The 19,502-nt window shown below is 43.7% G+C and overlaps 1 protein-coding gene across 1 annotated transcript in view; it reads left to right on the forward strand.

Annotated features, from left to right (window-relative positions):
• Positions 1–17,581, forward strand: part of LOC126426960 (uncharacterized) — a 1,049,247-nt gene extending 1,031,666 nt beyond the window's left edge. Inside the window, exons 9-10 of the mRNA XM_050089126.1 lie at positions 16,870–16,975; positions 17,571–17,581. Coding sequence (XP_049945083.1) covers positions 16,870–16,975; positions 17,571–17,581 — 117 coding nt within the window. The remainder of the gene's footprint in view (positions 1–16,869; positions 16,976–17,570) is intronic.
• Positions 17,582–19,502: the final 1,921 nt, after the last annotated feature.

Below are 19,502 nucleotides of genomic sequence, written 5' to 3' on the forward strand. Positions count from 1 at the left end.
GCGCATTTGGATTCATGAAACCATAAACAACACTGTGTACGCTCTGCACTGTTCTACGACTTCGCAATAACTCATTCGCGCATGCCAAATAGCGGGGACGTTGAGAATTAACAGTATTAGGCGGGAAGAAAACTTGGAGATACACTACATTCAGTGCAGTAATAAACATTTCTGTAAGTTATTTACCTTTTTCAAAATTAAAGGTTGCTCTTATATCACAAGTAAAAAAACACTGTATAGTTAGAGAAGACACCACTGACGTGAGTGATGATTGTGGGCTTCCAAAATCATCGGGCATCAATCCCATTGAACAGATGTGGGACGCATCCAGCGAGAGGTGTACAGAATGGTCATAGCTACGATCAGATCTCCGTGAGTTGTGGACGGCGCTTGATCGGTCATGACTCGGCATCGCTCCAAATCACTTTTGCGCTTTGTTCACGGAACGGTCGTTGAGGAGATACTGTCAGTAGCCCGTTGGTACATGTGGGTGATCAGCTTACACATCTCCATAGTCGTGTGTCACTTCTGTCATATATGGCTCATGAGGCACCACTGTTGCCTCGGCGCCGGGTTTGGGTAGCGCTACTTTGCCATGTACGGTTTGCTTTATCACGGCGGCGTGAGAACAGTTTACAAACTTTGCCGTTTCGGAAATGCCAATGATAATGCCCTTTAGGACGTCAAATAAATCGGTCCATTTCTGCGTTACGGCAACGCGTCCCCCCCCCCCCCCTCCTCCTCGGCCGGCCGCGGTGGCCGTGCGGTTCTAGGCGCTGCAGTCCGGAACCGCGCTGCTGCTACGGTCGCTGGTTCGAATCCTGCCTCGGACATGGATGTGTGTGGTGTCCTTAGGTTAGTTAGGTTTAAGTAGTCCTAAGTTCTAGGGGACTGATGACCTCAGATGTTAAGTCCCATACTGCTGAGAGCCATTTTTGAACCCTCCCGCCTCCCCCGACATGCAGTATATACTGTCCACTGCTAGTACTGCCGTCTGTGAGTGGTTAGTACACATTGACTCGAGCATAGGCGGTGCTCACATTACCGTGCTGGACCTAGATATTACAGAGTGCTAATATATCACATACTGCCTTTTTCTAAAGTACTTTCTGGAATGTAAAATCTACGACTGTGTTTAATTTCGAATCTTTTCAGGGTTATTCTCAAATGGTGTTTCCAGGAACTATATATTTTGGTCCAAGTGGAGCTACTCTTTGAGATTATGTTTTAACTAGCTTTACAATTTCAGCGACAAGCTGAACTTGGCCCCGAAAGATAAAGCTCGTGTGAAAGCCTGCCATCTGAAGATGAGCATCCAGTGGCTGGAAAGCTGGTTAGCAAAAATCAGTTTTTGACACGACCAGAGATTGGCACGGGAAGTAGCTCATTCAAAGGACTAATTCAGTCACTAAGTTGTACACGTGTAACACGATTGTACTGTCATATTTGGCACTTATGTTGGTGTCACTTCCACGTAACACCCACGCAACTGCATATTGTGAAGTCTCGTCGTCAGTACTTTAGGTAACTCCACTGAACCTCAATGATGTCTTTTACGTCGAGAAAGTGTTAAACTGTCATTCGTTGTGTTTCAGAGACAAGTAAGTCATCTCTTCCTCCCGTATTAATCAGTCATCTTTCATACTGCGAGCACTATGGTAGCCAGCCCTAGCCTTTTATTTCGAGACGATCATGCTCTCAATTCGGTGATTCTGTCAGTGACGTGCTCTCGTCTACACTGACGTCAAAAAAATCGCAACATGGAGAAGTAATTAACATAGAGTAATGAAATTTTTGGAGTACACTTGTCTTCTAAGTAACATATTTGAGTGATTAACATTGCAAGATCATAGATCTGTTTAAGTGCGAGATATGTGAAATGCTGGTACGTTAATAACCGTTGTATCTAGCATAATATTGAATGCAGGCATGCAAATGCGCATGCGTTATGTTGTACAAGAAGTGGATGTTAATTTCTGGGATGTACCTGTTGTATTTGGCCGGTCAATAAAGGCCTGTTTGTGGATGACGCTGTTGTCGTCATCCGTTGGCGCCCCATATGTGCTCGATTTGAGACAGATCTGTTAATCGAACGGGCAAAGGCAAACTTGTCGACACACTCTAGAGCATGTTTGGTTAAAACACCGGTTACGCTGTTGGAAAACACCCACTGGAATGCTGCTTTATGAATAACGGCACAACAGCTCGAATGACCAGATTTATACACGCGTACCACAACTACAGGTCCAGTGTGCGTCGTACGTGGACAGGTTGGTTGCAGGCCCTCAACTGGCCTGCTCCTAACCAACGCACAGCAATCATTAGCACAGAGGCAGAACCAGCTTTCAGTAGAAAACACAACAGACCTCCGCCCTGCCCTCCAGTGAGCTCTCGCTTGACACCACTGAAGTCGCAAGTGGCAGTGGTTTGGAATCAGTGGAATGCACTCTACAGAGCATGTGGCTCGGAGCTGTCCTTGAAGTAACCGATTTGTAACAGTTAGTTGTGTTACTGTGGTGCCAACTGCTGCTCACATTGCGCTAAAGCCATACAACGACCACGATGCCATATGGCCATGTGGCCATCTGGAGACATTCTCGTGACCACCCCGCCAGTAATCAAGCTGAGTGGCTACACTCCTGCCAAGTTTTTCTTCAGTATCGCAGAAGTAACATCCAGCTTCCTGTAGCCTTGTTACAAGACCTCGTTCAAACTCGGAAGATGTTGATAAAGGCGTCTTTGTCGCCTCATAGACATTCTTGACCAACATCAACTCACCACCTCCCTTGTGAATTGGTAACTAACGTCCACGCCCGTTACCGTGAGTATTTAAAGCAAACCTGATTTGTATCGTCGTAGTGGCGCTACTAGCTGCCCTCTTATGCGACTGACGTAAAATATGAAGTCATCCTATTTCAGGTGTAGAAACACGCATACAAACTTCCGTTTACGTAGCCCAACTCCTTCGTGGAGTTGCGTTTTTTTTTTTTTTTTTTTTTTTTTTTTTTTTTTTTTTTTTTTTTCAGTGTATTACGCAGTCACCTGTAAAGAAAGAATTCCATACTCACTACTACACCAGACTCGAACAGAAGAAAAGAAAATAAATGAACGTGTAAGCCACTCGAGTACCGAGACGGTAAGAGCGAGTGGAAATTCCAGGACGGGTAGCAGAACGGCCGCGGTTCGCGGCGTGGCGTATCGCAGGCGCGAGGCGGCAGACAACGGCAGCTGCTGCGCCGGTGTGCCGTGCTGTGTGCCGGCTGTCCCGCGCCGTCGCGTCACGGCGCTTATCTCACAGCCGGCGCCGGCAGCGGAGTGGCCCGCCGCTGTCACAGCCGCGCCGCGCCCCCGCTCTGGGGCAGCCAGCGTCGCACTCACTCATTCACTCACTCCTCTCCTGCCACCTGCTGGTTCCCAGCAGTATGGCCGTTGCAAACGACTACAGCGACACTCTCACCACATTTCAACAGGAGGACAGCTAGGCGAGCCGGCCGAAGTGGCCGTGCGGTTAAAGGCGCTGCAGTCTGGAACCGCAGGACCGCTACGGTCGCAGGTTCGAATCCTGCCTCGGGCATGGATGTTTGTGATGTCCTTAGGTTTAACTAGTTCTAAGTTCTAGGGGACTAATGACTTCAGAAGTTGAGTCCCATAGTGCTCAGAGCCATTTGACAGCTAGGCGAGTTCACTTGCTTCGTAAACAATAATTAAATTAGGACACAACCAGCAAATAAATTTCAAACTAGGACGGTTAGAGAATTAATTTACAATTTCTGCGACTATATTTGTTCCGTCGTTACAACTGCAGCAAATGTGTGTTTTTCTCACCAGATGCGTTTCGCTTTATTGAAGTAAAGCGTCATCAATGGTCTGTGTGTGGTTCCTTTCTTCATTCGCCACTCATCATTAGTGTTCTGCCAAAAGGCAGGTTTTCACATGGTAGTTCTCCAGGCTGTCCGGTCTTCTGCCATCCTCTTAAGCTCTGCATAATTTCCTCTTCCCTTCATATTATCTATCATCTTGTATCTCCTTATTCCTCTCAGTCTTCTCCCACAAACCAATCCTTCCAAAGCATCTGCTAGCAAGCACTCCCTTCTCAATGAATGTCCCAATCAGTTCTTTTTCCTTTCTCTTACAACCTTCAGCAGACATCTTCTCTCACCTACCCTTTCCAATACTCTTTCATTACACACTCTTTCCATGCAGTTTATTCTCTCCATTCTCCTCCACATCCACATCTCAAATGCTTCCAAAATTTTTTCATCCTATCGTCTCAGGGTCCATGTTTCTGCCCCATATAGTGCCACACTCGAGACAAAACATTTGCCAAGCCTTTTCGTGAGTCCTTTTTCTAATTTGCAACGTAAGAGTCTCCTCTTTGTGTTGAATGCCTCCTTCGCTATGCCGGCCGGGGTGGCCGTGCGGTTCTGGGCGCTACAGTCTGGAACCGAGCGACCGCTACGGTCGCAGGTTCGAATCCTGCCTCGGGCATGGATGTGTGTGATGTCCTTAGGTTAGTTAGGTTTAATTAGTTCTAAGTTCTAGGCGACTGATAACCTCAGAAGTTAAGTCTCATAGTGCTCAGAGCCATTTGAACCATTTGAACCTCCTTCGCTATGGCAATTCGAGTTTTCACCTCCTGGTGCCATCTCAAGTCGTCAGTTATTGTGCTTCCAAGATATTTAAATGCACTTACTTGGTTAGTAGTAGATTGTCTTATTTTAATATTTGACACTCTGCGTCTTGTACTGATGACCATACTCTTTGTTTTTGCTGTGTTTATTTGCATCCCATATTCCACACAAACTTCATTCAGATCGTTCAGCATGTTATTTACTGTCCGCTCACTTTCTGCCACTAATACCGTGTCATCAGGAAGTCTTATACATTCTATTCTCTTTCCACCAATACATATTCCTCTTTTCCCATCTAAACTTTTCGCAATAATCTCTTCACGGTATACGTTAAACAACAGTGGGGATAGGCAACAACCTTGTCTAACACCTCGTCCAATGCTGCTGACATTTCATTTCCAATCCTTATCCTTACTTTCTGGTGTAAATATAGATTCTGTATCAGTCGTCTCTCTTTCCAATCTTCCTTTCCTCTTCAAAATATCCAGCAGCTTGTTCCACTGAACTCAGTCGAAAGCCTTTTCTAAATCCATAAAAACAGCAAAGATTTCTCTATCTTTTTCCATATATCTTTCCCCTATAGTTCTCAACGGGCCAATAACATCTCTTGTTCCTTTGCCTCTTCTAAATCCGAACTGCTCCTCTGCAATCCCTCTATCCAGCTTGCCATATAGCCTTCTATTCAACACTTTCAGCAAGACTTTAGCTGCAAGAGAAACTAGACTGGTGGTCCGCTGCTCTTCACATTTTTTAGTGTTTCTCTTCTTCTCTATTGGTACCATAACTGTTGCAAGGCACTCACAATTGTATGATTTTACGCCGCTTTACAGAACTATTCATTTTTTACGCTTAATACAGCGCAGTTTCATACACCACTGTTCACTGTTTATTTGTATATTTATAGGTGCGTATCGTGCTTTGTAGTGTTGCCAGCATTGCCATTTGTTTTTCTTTGAACCATATTTTCTCTCTCTCTCTCTCTCTCTCTCTTTCTCTCTAGTGTGTTATATATGTGTGTTATCCAATTTAATTGTGTTACTATGTAGTTATTTACTGTGTAAGAGGAATCAAGCAGTAGTGATGCAGTTTAAATTTTGTGTGGTGAGTAGGTGGGTGGAGGAAGAATCATAGTTGGGTGGACAGTAAGTGCATAGTAGTGTGATGCAGAGTGAATTGGAGGAAAAAGGTGAGGGGGCAAGAAGTGTAATGAAATTTAAACTCCATCACTACTGCTTCATTTCTCTTACACCGTACATAAATACAGAGTAACATAATTAAATAGACTAACACGCATATAATGAACTACAGAGAGAGAAAAATGTAGATCAAAGAAAAACTAGTGGCAGTGTTGGGAACACTACAAAACACGGTACACTCGTAGAAGTATACAAATAAGCAGTGAAGAGAGGTGTACGAAACTGTGCTGCGTTGAACGTCACAAATGCATAGTTCTGCAAAGCAGCGTGGCAATTCCTTATGTAGGCGAAAAACCAAGCCGAAATTACCGTAAGTGAAAACCAAAAATTTGTTAACGAAATGTTCTTCGAGCTAGAAAACAAAATTGTAAACATCTTTGATTACAGACCAATGATGATGCTTTACTTTAATAAAGCGAAACGCACTTGTTGAGAAAAACACTCATTTTCTCGTAGTTTTAACGACGGATCAAAACTACCTTCAGAAATTGTAAACCAACTATAGGTAATATAGACATTCAAATGAAGAAACGAATTTTCACTCTGCAGTGGAGTGTTCACTGATTTGAAGCTTCCTGGAAGGTTAAAGATGCGTGCCAAACAGGAACCTTTTCGCTGTCAAATGCTCTACCTTCCATACTTGTGGGCTAGGGAAGAGGTACTAATAGAGGTAACGCTGCAGGGGCGGGTAGTGGGCAGCACGCGGATAGCTCAGTCCACTGAGGGATTTCCTGTGGACCGCAAAGGTTACAGGTCCGATGTCCGAACCGGCACACAGTGCCAGGAAGTTTTTCAGGGTTAAATTCCGCATCATCGACTAATCCAGCAATCACTCACTATCTCGCGCATTTTTCGTTGTTACTATGATAAGGTCCAGCACCTCGAAATAAAAATGAACTATATGTTGTTCTATGCGATTTGCAGCTGATGAAATGTTTTACTCATATTTATTTTACGAGTTGCATGGCCATTTGGCCTTGACGACCTAGTCCTGTCGCGTTCCGTTCCCTGCGTTCGAACAAACGGTCCGCTATCATTATGGTAACCAGTGTTCGTGGTTTTCTTTTAAGTAGAAACTACCACTACTACCAATACCACTGCAACAACCACCACCATCACCACCACCACCACCACCACCACCACCAACAACAACAGTAACAACAACAACATTTTAAATCGTAAAACGTGTTATTTAGTTATTCAACGGTAGTCTGGCATGTGGTATGAGTACTGTGGGAGGTGGAGGGGGTGCATGGACAGGTGACATCATATCAGATCAAGACGTGACCTCTTCTATTTCCGTAAAAAACGGCGCCTCATCTTGCGCTCTTGCTTCCATATCCTATCCCAGTATTTAAAGCGGTTCGAGTGTGGCTGTACCGGATCGACCAATTATGACTTGGCTGAGGTTACGAACCCGACACTAGGCCCTTCTACATGCGCAGTGTTCTACTGACACTTGTTTGAAACTTTATTGGCCAATCTCTTAAACGTTTCTTACTTGTCGAAGTCTTTCCTCTATATCAAATGAAAGCAAAAACTGTCTCACCTTCGAAGCAACCTGCAAGAATTCAGATAAATGAAAGAGAACGTGGTCACGAGTTCCTTCCTCGGCGCCACATCAGGATCCTGCTGTTTCTCGCCCGCATTCACTATCCGATCAGAAGTATTCCGGAACCTACCTGTGGACATTAATATGGTGCATGTCCACCCTTTGCCTTTATGACGGCTTGAGCTCAATGAGATGTGTAAAAGATCTGTGGAGGGAAGGCAGCCCATTCTTCTCCAAGAGCCGAAACCAGAGAATGTAGTGATGTTGGGCGCTGGGTTCACGAGCGAATTGGACGTTCTAAGTCATCACAATGGTGTTCCATTGGCCTCAGGTTGGTACTATGGGCAGGCCAGTCCATTTCAGGTTTGTTATTCTCCACAAACCATTGCCTCACGTATGCTGTTTTGACAGAGTACATTGTCATACTAATTCGATCAGTCATGGTCTTCGAATTGTTTCGCTACTGTACGCAGCACCCAACGCGCTAAAATGTGTCGACGTATTTTCGCAGTTACCGTTTTCTTAAGCGCAAGGTTGCCACTCTGTAAACACGAAAAACAGTCTCATACAGTAACATCTCCTTCGTACGTGACAGCTGGCACTACATACGATGACAGGTAACGTTCTCCAAGTATTTGTCAAATCCAAACCCTTCCATCCTTTTGCAGCAGTGTATAGCATGATTCGTCACTCCAAAACACTCACTTCCAGCCATCTGCTTTCATACAGTCTCTGTTCGTCAGTGCATGAGATATGGTTGGTCTTGGATTAGCCGTGACTGATGTCTGAGTTTTCATTTTATAGTCACGCAGCCACAGTCGACTTAAGCAGCCTTAGTAGTTGAAATATCCCTAAAGGATTTATTATTCAAGTGATATCTAATGGCTAGCCCTCGCTCGATGTCACTGAGCTCTTCTTGACCGACAATTCTCGTGTTACAGATTCTCTGCTGCCACCTCATCGCTCGCCTCCTCCTTTTATACTGGTGGCCCACCTCTTCACCTCTTGTGACGTCTGGTGGTCAATTACGCATTACATAGAGATGTCCGGACACTTTCGATCAGATATCGTATTGTGCGCATATACTCAGGGTATGGTTCGTAGCTGGTGAGAAGGAACACTAGACCTCGTCCTGATCGAAGGAACTTCAACTTTATTGTCTTTTCTCTGCCACGCACGTCACGGTCGAACGGAAAGGCCCACCGACAGATCGGTGTGTTCATGGTGAGTCGCGTGTCTCGTCAAACCGGCCACAGGAGTAGCACCCATCCGTACGACATTTTTATTGAGACTTGTTCTACCGCCTGGGACCGTTATTAAGTCGAAATGGCGGAAGACGAAGAGGCGCTTCGTCATGGATTTGTTGAGACAGCATGAGAGTCCCAAAGGCTCAACAAAGCATAGTGGGAGACTCTACATGAAAGCTTTATTCACAAAATTCCGAGAACCCCCGTTCCAAAACATGTTACTTCCTCCAGCACGGATATCGTGCATGACAGTAAAATTAAAGATGTGCGAACGTAGAGGGTGCGATAATCTTTCTTCCCACGCGCCATCCACAAATGCAAGCAAAAGGGTACAAATGGATCTGATACAATACATCCCCTCCGAAACCCATTGTCTGTTGGGTCACGGGCTGCTAAAGTAGCCATGACACATTGAAGGATACCTAACCACTTAATTTCCGAATAATTGTTTCATTGGTACGTGTAGAAATGCGAGGTGTCAGCATATTCAGAGCTATTCTGCCCCATTGTCGAGTCAGTAACACGTGACATTTCCGCGACATTTCCGCTCTTCGTGTCGTGAATGGTATTGGCTGTTCTGTGTGTCGTGAATGGTATTGGCTGTTCTGTGGTCCCTATGTGGTGCGGCAGCCGGATTTGAAGCAACTGTATTCACCCGTTGTAGCGTGTTGTTTGGTGTCCATTGTGAAAGCACAGTCCTCTCTGTTGCGTCTACTTTCCTTGCGTTTTCCGGAAGGGTTGATTTTACGTTGAGAATGCGTGGCGTTTGTGTAAACAACCAACGCACATCAACCAGTGACACGATATCGAGTAGCCACAAAAGACTAAACATTTTCATGAAGTTATAGAAGTAATTTAGACACAATTCTGACTCTGCGTACGAATAGGATTCATATTACGCGCACACTATTGCAGGAAAATAAACAAATTCAGCTGCTTGTGTGAGCTGGTGAAATGAGCAACAAAAAGAAAATTAAATTACAATGAAATCCAGACCATTAGCTGCTCACAGTCGTTGATAAATATCAATGGGGACAGTTGAAAATGTGTCCCCAATTGGGACTCGAACCCGGGATCTCCTGCTTACATAACAGATGGTCTATCCGACTGAGCCATCGAGGACACAGAGGATGGTGCGACTGCAGGGACGTACCTCTGCCACGCTCCCCGTGAGACCCACATTTGCAACTTACTGTCCACACACTACATTTGTAGTGCCTCTGCCCACTATTCTCATTACTCGCGGCACTCAATTTACCGTTTTAAGAGTTTGAGCAATGTGAGTTCATGTTCGAAAGAACAGATATCATCTTCATATAGATATGGCCTACCGGCAAATGATCTTCTTCAGTGCGGATGCCCTCACATTGCTCAAACTCTCACGGGAATCGGTAGATGACTGCCGCGAGTAATGAGTGTAGTGGGCAGGGGCACTACAAATGTAGGGTGTGGACAGTAAGTTTGAAATGTGGGTCTCACGGGGAGCGTGCCAGAGAGAAGTCGCTGCAGTCACACAATCCTCTGTGTCCTCGATGGCTTAGTCGGATAGAGTGTCTGTCATGTAAGCAGTAGATTCCGGGTTCGAGGCCTGATTGGGTCACACATTTTCTACTGTCCCCGTTGATATTTATCAACCCTTGTGAGGAGCTGATGGTCTGGATTTCATTGTAATTTCTTGGAGAGCTGCAAGATCGCCAATCATCTTCATATTCATACAAAGAGAAAAGGCGTTCAAAACGTGATTAGTTTCATAACTGTAGCTGTACAGAACAATCAAGCTATAAACATAGAATTCACATCGTCCAAAATTACTGCGCAGTAAGCGCGTTTTTTTAAACTGGGATGGCAGCGAGCTATTCTCGCGCAACATCAACTCAAAACTACTACTGTGACAATGGATGAATTACATCACGCTGAAATTTGTGTTTCGACATAGTGTCTGAGTGCAGGATCGCAACAGTAGTATTTATCTCTCGGCAGCTATTTTAACTTCTGAATCACAAACATACGTGGCTCGATAAGTGCGCCAACTAGACTCAACACCATGGGTACTGCAAACAGTCTGGATGCTTCATAAACAGATTTAATATCGGTGTGGGAGCTACTGCGACGTAAGTGAAACATGAAGTTCAGGTGTACCTAAGGGACAATTCGTTCACATAATCGATTTAAATGTTCAGTGTAACGTAAACTTAAAAAAAAAAATCCTTGGAGGCGCGTGTCTGTGTGTGCCTGCCGACAAAAGAGAGCCATTTTAAAGCGCTTTGCTGAGAGTGATTTCTATTGAACCTATTTTTGTAATATTTGATTTTCGTTGCTTATAATTAGAACCTCTTTCAGCAATAAAACAAGAAGAAATTTAAAAAGTGTCATGCACTTCTAAGAATAATTTGATCTAACAGTGAGTCGTAAGAAAGAAATTGGAGCAGTTCCTTTAAAGCATTTGGTGACATTGCTGAATGTGTGTGCAGTTTCACTGTTCTATCGAGTCACCAGTCAATTGCAGCCTCACCAAACCCATCCTTCAGCGCTGCTCAGAGTATTACTTTCTCCTTATTACATCCGTTCAGGAATAAGAAGCAAACTTGTAGCAATACAAAGCCATTATCGTAGTATTCGGCGCGGGTGAGAAACGTTATCTTGGCTGTAGGGCAGAGTGCAGAAAACGAATGTCGCTAAGACACTGATCTTGTTGATGTGAGGGTTTTATGTATACGAGAAATAAAAATTCCAGTCCCTGATTAGTTGGCAGAGCAGCTCGTAGAGGGTCGATGGTGGGTGTTATCGCGAAACAGAAAGTGGATAGGGGGAAACGACGGATGGTTCTTGGCACTACATGTAAGTACTTAATGTAATCACCTACGCAGTAAACATTTAGCGGCATTAATATTCTACGTCACGTAAGATATCTTCTTCTTCCGTTACGGCCTCTGTAGGACCACGGGTAGCCCCTTCGTGGACTGCATTTTCATCTTCTTCTTCCAGAACCTCTTCATTCTTTCTCTTCTTCTCTCCCGCTCTTCTTCCGAGATCTTCAGTTTCCGTTTCTCCTGACGGCTCCACTGGTGACATTCTAATCTTATTCCTGTATTTTTCTGTCATTGATCTCCGGCATATTTGTCAGTGTATATTTGTTACTCCAATTTGCCTTTCCTTCGACCTTGATCCCCAATTCCAACCAGTCCTTCCGAAGTTCAACAATCCACTTGGTTCCTGTCTTTCCCCTTGTCCTCCCTGTTGTTTCCCACCTTCTCTTCGTCATTCTGTCCGCACTCATCCTAACTACATGTCCAGCACACCTTGCCCTTTTGAGCCTGATTCCCCGGATATTGTTCTCATGTTATCCGGCCGCGGTGGCCGTGCGGTTCTAGGCGCTGCAGTCCGGAACCGCGGGACTGCTACGGTCGCAGGTTCGAATCCTGCCTCGGGCATGGATGTGTGTGATGTCCTTAGGTTAGTTAGGTTTAAGTAGTTCTAAGTTCTAGGGGACTGATGACCTAAGATGTTAAGTCCCATACTGCTCAGAGCCATTTGAACCATTTTGCTCTCATGTTCCGGTACAATTCTTCCCTAGGTCTTCGCATCCACCTCTCTCCACCTCTTTTGGGACATAGTATTTTTCTCTCTTCTTTCTCTAGTTGTTGTTCCCCATTTCTTCCTAGTGTCATCGTCTCAGCAGCATATAATACTGCGTTCCTCACTGTTGCTTTTTAATGGCTTATTTTTGCCTCTGTGGATATATTCTTTTTATTGTATATCTCTCTCGTCATGCAGAAGGCTGACCTCATCTTCTTTATCCTCTTTGTTATTCCCTCCTTGCTCCTGTTCCTTCCTGTTATAAATTCTCCCAGGTATTTAAATTTGTCCACCATTTGCACAGTGCCTTCCGATGTTACGTAAGATATGCCAATAACTCACACTTTTGATCTTCACTTTGTCGTCAAGGCATAGGAATAAGTAAATAAGAGCTTGCATCTACATTAAGTTTTCGATGATATTGGGTACAAAGCGACAGCAGATCATACCGCAAATTTCCAAAAAAGCATCAGTTGCAGGCATGGAACAGCCGAGCATGACTCTGATGTATTAAGCCACATATATTGTAAACGTTGTATTTAACTACCGAAATGCATCGTTCGTTTTCTCTAGTAACATTATCATTAACGCTTTCTACTCAGATATAGCCTGACTTGAAGATAGAAGCACTCAACTTTCTTGTAGGTGGTAGAGTATTCCTCTGCTGCTGCGTTTTGCATCATAGGTAACGTAAACGGTGTTTCAAAAGTGTCATATTCATAAGTGAGATAGTACCACTCAAAACTAGAAAAAAACTTCTTCATGTGTCCGAAAACGAATACTTATAGAGTTACGGGCCACTGTCTGTTGGCACTACGGGTGTTCAAGATGGCTACCGTTCATTATTACGTATCCTGAAAGCCGCCTCCTCTAACACGAATCCCATCTCATTCGGAAACAAAATGGAAGCTGTGTACTGTGAAAGTTCAGCTCTTCGTCTTAGACTCCATTAGCAGAACTGTGATCTTGCATAGTGACTGTGTTTCCTGAGAACTGGCAGCAGGAGCGTGTACGTACCTTCAGAAGCTATATACTAAGTTTTTGGATGTACATATAGATGAGAATCTTAATTGGAAAATTCATATTTTGGATCTACTAAAGCGTCTAGGTTCAGTAACTTCTGCAATCAGAATAATTGCCAATTTTGAGGATGTAGAAATTTGTAAGGTAACATACTTTGCATACTTCCACTCTCTGATATCATACGGAATAATATTCTGGGGCAACTCAACGCTTAGGCAAAGGATATTCACTGCTAAAAAGAAAGTAGTTAGAATAATGTGTGGGGTTTATAGTTGCACATCTTGTAGGCATCTGATTGAAAGGTTAGGAATTCTTACAACTGCTTCACAGTACATTTACTCAGTAATGAAATTTTTTCTCAACAACATGGGCCAGTTTAAAATCAACAACGACATTCATGATTACAATACCAGAAAAAAGAAAGACCTACACTATCCTTTGCTTAACCTATCTTTGGCACAGAAAGGGGCAAAATATGCTGCTATAGAACTTTTTGATAAATTACCACATGAAATAAAATGTCTGACAGACGGTAGTAATAGTTTCAAAAACAAATTGAAATCATACCTCCTTGACAACTCCTTCTATACCATAGATGAATTCTTGAATATGAGTAAATAAATCTGGAGATATAACATATGCATTTTGTGCCATTTAAAGGAATGGGATAGATAATATAGGTATAACACTGTAATGTAAAAAAAGACTTGTTTCCTGTGCGTATTTCTTGTGTATTTGACACGTTCCACATCATAACGGTTTATCCATGCTATTGATCAATGGAACACGTAACTAACTTCCTCCTACACATGTCTTAGAGTGATCTTCAACGCTGCTGAATACTGACCGTTCTTGAGTTAGTAACATGACCCGTACCTAAAGTAGTATTTGTTTCCGGACGTTATTTTATAATACATTTTTCTAGTTTCCACCAGGACTGCCTTTTGTAAGAATATGTGAGCTTTTTTTGTTTTGAACACATTGTATAGATATTAGTATGCAGATTAGAGGTTTCGCTTTCGGCTCTCGAAACTATCCTTTTTCTGGCGATGTATGTTTTGTTTGTATCTACGCTGTTCGGTACGCTCTTTGTGCTGTCACGAGCTGTCGGCTCTTTCGACTGTGCGTCCGTAAACAGCGCATTCGGTAAGTTGACTCGTTCGTCTCCTTATCGATTGCTGTCCTCTGCAGGTATTCAAGGACACCTGCCATCGATCGGGCTAGAGACGATTCCATTGTGCCTTTGTCTCCCTAGTACGTTATTCCTGCCGACGGCACGTCGTAGGAGTCTTTTGAGTAATGCATCTTCTGCGCGCGGGTAATATCGGCATTACGGCGGAGACCGAGACGAACTGACCCAGTTCTGGCACTTTATGGAACTGGACGATCAATGCGAAACGCAATTCGTTTATAATGGTCAGTCAGTTTAAAAGAGGTAGCTATTGTGAATACGTTTGATCCCTCACTGTACAAATTAAACTCGAGGAGAGAGAGCAAGTTGAAATTCACATGCAAGCTTGTTACCCGTTATCAGGAATATATACCAGTCCTGTTTTCATTTTTCTCGTACTGTTAATTAATATTCATGTGTTATTCACTGAAAGCGAATTATCAACTCTACTATAGCACGTGGAATGAAGTTTGTTTACCTTTCTAGTTCTCTGTGTTTCTCTGCATTGTTAATCTGACTATCTCTGTAGCCGTCTGACTGTTGAACTGTACTCGTTACTGACACGGAGTACATAGCTTTGGCATTCTGTAATAAAATCTATGTGTTGGAGCCGAGTCAGTTCCGCAACTATCAGTCGCCGGATCTATAACGTCAGCGCTAATCTGCCATCTAGTTTTATAATTTGCGGCTGGAACGTCACAAACTTCTTCCAGGCATGGACATGGTTATGAGGACACGTGCTCATCCCCTGAATATGGCGGATAAAATAATAGACAGTGCCCGACGGATTAATGTTCGTGTGAGACGTGCTAGTGCGCACGTACGATTCTCGAGGATAACGTGGACAGAAGTGTTGAATGGTTGATGGGGTCGTCTCAGCTAGTACTTGCATAATTTCTGGCAGCTCCAACTGCGTTAATAACACTAGTCAACAAATTTAAACTTTCATTCTGCATCTGATTTGTAAGTGGGTGGCTTTACTTAATTTTGTAGCGTTGAGTTCACTGGTAAAATCAGCTTTTCGCAGTTCGTCACATTTCCTAAGCACACAGCAGAATCGAAAACAGTTCTGATGAACACTGACAGAGTTAAAACAAACAAGAAATACGTATTCAGAAATCTGGAACTCAGTAATATTTCATATTTACGACGCCTATTCGTAAAGTAAGATCTGATCGGTCGCAAAATGGAAACCACTGTGAAAATCAAAGATGTTTTATTTGCAACAATTAGCTACATCTACCAGCTATTTCTATACATAGTCGCCGCTCCAGAAATGTTCAAATGTGTGTGAAATCTTCTGGGACTTAACTGCTAAGGTCATCACTCCCTAAGCTTACACACTACTTAACCTAAATTATCCTAAGGACAAACAAACACACGCACACACACACACACACACACACACACACACACACACACACACACATGCCCGAGGGAGGACTCGAACCTCCGCCGGGACGAGCCGTACAGTCCATGACTGCAGCGCCTAAGACCGCTCGGCTAATCCCTCGCGGCTCGCCGCTCCGATTTAGACATTTGTCGTAGCGTTGTAACAACTTTCCAATACCCTCGTCATATAAGGTAGCCGCCTGTGCTTCCTGCCTGTTCTCTACGCTGATCTGCAGCTCGTTGTCTGTGCTAGAAGATTGTCTTCGTAGGTAGCGGTTCATGTGAGCAGAGATAAAACTTAGGGAGAGTCAGTTACGGACTCTATTGTGGCTGATCAAACACTTCCCATTGAAAACGCTGCAGGAGCATCTTCATTTCCCCTGCAGAGTGCGGCCGAGAATTGTCATGCAGAAGGAAACGCATGACAGCTGTGTTATGTGGGCTGCATGACATCAGACGAAGTCTCACCCAAGGCCATCATACTCGGCGGGAGACACTATTGTTCTAAGCATCTTTACGTGCTCACTGTGCGCTCAGAACTGAAAAGAGCGAAGTGACGCGATCGATGGGCATACTAGAGGCACTGCCCAATGCATCTGTGCAAACCTTCATCGGATTTTCACAGTGGCGTCCATTTCGCACCGCGTCGACCTTACTTTCCAAATAGCCCTCGCCTGTAGAATATCCGAATTAGTTCACAAAATATTTTCAATTTAATTCGGCTTTCGTATTCGAAAAACGTGTTTCTCTTTCGTCTGACATGTCTTCATCACAGCTACCACCTAGTGACGATTTTAGATCTTTTAGGACTCCTGTACCGAAGAAAAATAAAAATTAAAAAATTAGACATCTAAACGAAAAAAACAGTAAATATCGGAATACGGAAATGAGCTACTAGAGCCCTTTCGTGCCGGAACATTTTGAAAGGTAAATTTGGATTCTAACCACGAAAATACATATTAATTGATGCATCACATTTCGGATGCAAAATAGTTGCTGAGTGTAATTGTTGACGCAGTTTTCTATTGTTTTCGTGTTAATAAGTAAATGTATATTTAATCGCGGCCTTTTTTTTTTTCAGATGCCGTCGAACAGTAAGACGAAGAGGTATGCGCGGCATTATATTGGCCTCTCCATATGTTCTATACATCAAAACTGTTGTCGAACGCAACTGGAGTGCAGAATCGGTAAGTTTCATTTATTTATTTCTTATGTTTTCTCAGTTTACTGTCAACAATCAAGCGGGTGTTAATGATGTCGATCGTCTCCACGCAAACTTCAGGAACATATCTCTGTGTGAATCGATCCGATTCAGTTCATAGCTGTAACCATCTTACCAAGGGAAGAGCTGCATATCTTGTTTGAGGGATATTACAGTAAGTAACATTTCTTTTTCTGAGATAACGTAGTTTCATGTTCGTCAGTTTTTTCCTGCCCTAGACTCTGGTGGTCGGCTTTCGAACACAACCATTAGTGTATCGTCATGTTGTACGGAGCGGAAAAGTAAGATGTTGCACACTGATGTAAAGAAGAAATGTTCGGCTTTAACGTCCCGTAGACGTCGACGACTTTAACGACGGTGACGAAGATGAGACTGGACAAGGATGGGGAAGGGGAAGGGAATTGACCATGTCCTTTGCAAAAGTCCAGACCCCTATATCCCGTCGGGACTTCCGCACCCACCCCCTAATACCAGTCCAGTATCGTAACTATCGCATCAACTTGTTTGGTGGTCTTTGATGTCTGTTTCTTCCCTTAATCTCAAGGTGGGCGATGTTATAGTTATACGCTGAACGCATTCTGCAGTAACGATACATCTGCTTTTCGCCGAACTATTCCGTTCAACAGGGCGACTGGGACACAGATTGAACATGAAATGTATTCGCAGTTGCAAATATTGTCAACGGTCAGCTGTATAATGGAATGATGACAGGGAAAATTTGTGCCGGACTGGGAGTCGAACTCGGGTTTCCTGGTCATCACGAGCGGTCGCCTTACCACTTGTCTATCGGAAGAGGACTCACGGCCACACCCAGACTTCCGTATGTCGTCAACCACGTGTCTAAAACTTGTACTCGTACATCGAGTATGTGTATTCCCGTACAGGGGAGACATTTTATTTGAAAATCGCTTGCTCGGTGTCGCCAGGTGAATACGATATTGTGCCTGTATTATTCCGAACTACGATACGAAGTCCTTCGAAAATTTGGAATAACGTAGGCACTGCAATATCGTACAGATTGAACAGTCTCCCAACCTGTACTACGTTCATTAAAGAAATTTTGAGAGAAAGGGTTACTGCACCACAGTGGGATAAAGAAAACTAAGACTTTCTGTCGAAGGTATTTAAATTAAGGCAGTCGACGAAGTGAGATAAAATGGAGATTAAGGTTAATACGTGGCACGTTTTCTAAATCTTTGTAAAGGAAAATTGATTTGCGGTGGCGACAAACAGGATACACTGAAATATGTTCAGCAATTGTCCATCGATAACTAAGAGAAAGAACATGTAGTGCTAACAGCACAAGCTATTTTCTCGGGCTGGAGTCCAGTTCCAACCAAATACTAATAGTGTTTCGAATGAGAAAACACAGCAAAACACGAGAAATAACCGTGAGGAATTCGGACTGAATCGCATCATCGCGTGGACTCCACAACAGCAGTAGTACCCCAAGCCGTTACGTCACTGAGATGGACGGGGGGCGGGTCTAAGCCATGCGACAGGATTGACGTCTGATAACTTCTGTGACTGGATAAGTGCTATAAAGACCGAAGAGTGTTCATCGAATCACCCTGAGTTAGTAATTCAGAAGTGGTGTAGTCCTCTGATTGACTGAAGGACCTGACCTCCAGCAGGATACTATAGACGAAAAAACGGCTGTACTTTGCTCTGCCAGGAACATCCGCACTCGTGGCAAACTGTGGAAGAAATACTAATGATTGTTTTTCGTCCCTAATAAATATTCAGGCCGGCCGGTGTGGCCGAGCGGGTCTAGGTGCTTCAGTCTGGAACCGCGCGACCGCTACGGTCGCAGGTTCGAATCCTGCCTCGGGCATGGCTGTGTCTGATGTCCGTAGGTTAGTTAGGTTTAAGTAGTTCCAAGTTCCAGGGGACTGATGACCTCAGCTATTAAGTCCCATAGTGCTCAAAGCCATTTGAACCATTTTTGAACTCCCTTATGACAGTCCAGCAGTAATCTGCTAAAATGCTAGGGCTCCACTTTCCAGCATATCTCTTCTCAAATGTGGCAATATCTTGATGAAATCGCTCCCCATGTTCATCACTTACTGCACCACAATCTTTGTGGAAGAAGTCAAGATGACTATGTAAGAAATGCATTTTCATTGACATGTTGCACCCAAGTTTTTCATAAGATGACAACATGTTATCCACAATCTTCTTGTAATTTACTGCTTGTTTGTTCCCTAAGAACTGTAAACAGACTGTCTTAAAACATTCCCATGCATGCGTCTCATCACCTTGTATGATTCCATCAAAAGTATGGTCTCCAAACAGCTCTCGAATCGGTGGGCCTACAAAGATGCCCTCCTTCATTTTGGCATCACTTAAGTAAGGGAATTTTTGCCTTAAGTACTTAAACTCGTCACCATCTTTGTTCATTCCCTTAACAAAGTTTTTCATGAGACCCAACTTGATGTGCAAGGGCGGGAGCATAATCTTCTTAGGGTCTATTAGAGGTTATCTCTTAATGT

The sequence above is a fragment of the Schistocerca serialis genome, chromosome 1, assembly GCF_023864345.2.
Source record: "Schistocerca serialis cubense isolate TAMUIC-IGC-003099 chromosome 1, iqSchSeri2.2, whole genome shotgun sequence".
Taxonomy (NCBI): Eukaryota; Metazoa; Arthropoda; class Insecta; order Orthoptera; family Acrididae; genus Schistocerca; species Schistocerca serialis.